Raw genomic sequence first — 1,694 nt, forward strand, 5'->3', positions numbered from 1 at the left:
ACAACTGTATCAATATCTACATTACCTCGATAACATATCTTTTTGCAATTTATTGAAAATGCTTTTCACTGTTGAAGAAAACCTCCGTTTCAACCAAAAATCAAAAAGCAGAAATTGCTGTGGTCTTGAAAGGCTTAAGAGGAGGTAGAATTTATTGCTGAAGTACCTCACATCCCCTGTTCTCATAACGATTCTCCTGCTCCCCAATAAAAGTTGTTCTGTGACATATCCTGAAGCTTGCTTTTTTCCAAATTCCTGCCCTATCTCCCTGCCCACACAGAGCTCCCATTCCGGGTCTTCTACTGGTGGAGGAGTGATAGACAGTGATGGCCTGCCCACACTCATGACAAAAGATTTCTCCACCGAGCCTGTCTTCTGATATCTGATGAGTCTGACTTCTGGCTAAAGCCACACTCACTGCAAACAAAGGGCTTCCGAGTGAGCCTGCTGACGATGTCTAACTAGGCTTTGCTTAAAACTGAAGCTTCGCCCACGCTCCTTGCAAACATGTGGCTTCTCACCTGAGTGTGCCCTCTGGTGGTGAAGGAAGCCTGACTTCCAATTAAAACCTTTGCCACACTTACTGCAAACGTATAACTTCTCCCCTGAATGAGTACTCTGGTACTGAAGGAGGACTGACTTCTGGGTAAAGCCTCGGCCACACTCAGTGCAAACATATTGCTTCTCACCTGAGTGTGTCCCCTGGTGGTAAAGGAGACTGGACTTATGGGTAAAGGCTCGGCCACACTCACTACAAACATAGGGCTTCTCCCCTGAGTGTGTCCTCTCGTGGTAAACAAGACCTGATTTACGGAAAAACCCTCGGCCACACTCACTACAAACATAGGGCTTCTCCCCCGAGTGTGTTCTCTGGTGGAAAACCAAGCCTGACTTCCACTGAAAGCTTCGGCCACATTTATGACAAACATACAACTTCTCCCCTGAGTATGTGCTCTGGTGCTGAAGGAGAACTGACTTCTTCGCAAATCCCCGGCCACACTCACTGCAAACATGGAGCTTCTCACATGAGTGTGCCCTCTGGTGCGTGATGAGAGTTGACTTGTGGCTAAAGCCTCGGCCACACTCCTTGCACACATGTGGCTTCTCCCTTGAGTGTGTCCTCTGATGGCTAAGGAGGCCTAACTTCTAGGTAAAGACTCAACCACACTCACTGCAAACATAGGGCTTTTTATCAGAGTGTATACTCTGGTGTGTGATGAGATTTGACCTGTGGCGAAAGCCTCGCCCACACTCCTTGCACACGTGTGGCTTCTCCCCTGAGTGTATCTGCTGGTGGTGAAGGAAGCCGGACTTCCAGTTAAAGCCTCGGCGGCACTGACTGAAAACATACAACCTCTCCCCTGAGTGTGTGCTCTGGTGCTGGAGGAGAACTGACTTCTGGGTAAAGCCTCGGCCACACTCGCTGCAATCATAGAGCTTCTCCCCCGAGTGTTTCCTCTGGTGCCTGATGAGACTTGACTTGTGGCTAAAACCTCGGTCACACTCTTTGCACACATAAGGCTTCTCCCCTGAGTATGTCTTCTGGTGCAAACAGAGACCTGATTTCTGGGTAAAGCCTCGCCCACACTCTCTACAAATATGGGGGTTCTTATCTGAGTGTGTCCTCTGGTGTGTGATGAGACTGGACCTGTGGTAAAATCCGTGACCACACTCCTTGCAAACATGTGGCTTCT

General features: G+C 48.8%; 1 protein-coding gene across 1 annotated transcript in view; it reads right to left on the bottom strand.

The window, feature by feature from the left end:
• Window positions 1–414: 414 nt before the first annotated feature.
• LOC102842003 (histone-lysine N-methyltransferase PRDM9-like) overlaps window positions 415–1,694 on the bottom strand; it is a 6,249-nt gene continuing 4,969 nt past the window's right edge. Inside the window, exons 5-6 of the mRNA XM_006868420.1 lie at window positions 1,382–1,648; window positions 415–1,129 (exon numbers count right to left, since the gene is read on the bottom strand). Coding sequence (XP_006868482.1) covers window positions 415–1,129; window positions 1,382–1,648 — 982 coding nt within the window. The remainder of the gene's footprint in view (window positions 1,130–1,381; window positions 1,649–1,694) is intronic.

Source organism: Chrysochloris asiatica, unplaced genomic scaffold, assembly GCF_000296735.1.
Source record: "Chrysochloris asiatica unplaced genomic scaffold, ChrAsi1.0 scaffold00116, whole genome shotgun sequence".
NCBI lineage: Eukaryota > Metazoa > Chordata > Mammalia > Afrosoricida > Chrysochloridae > Chrysochloris > Chrysochloris asiatica.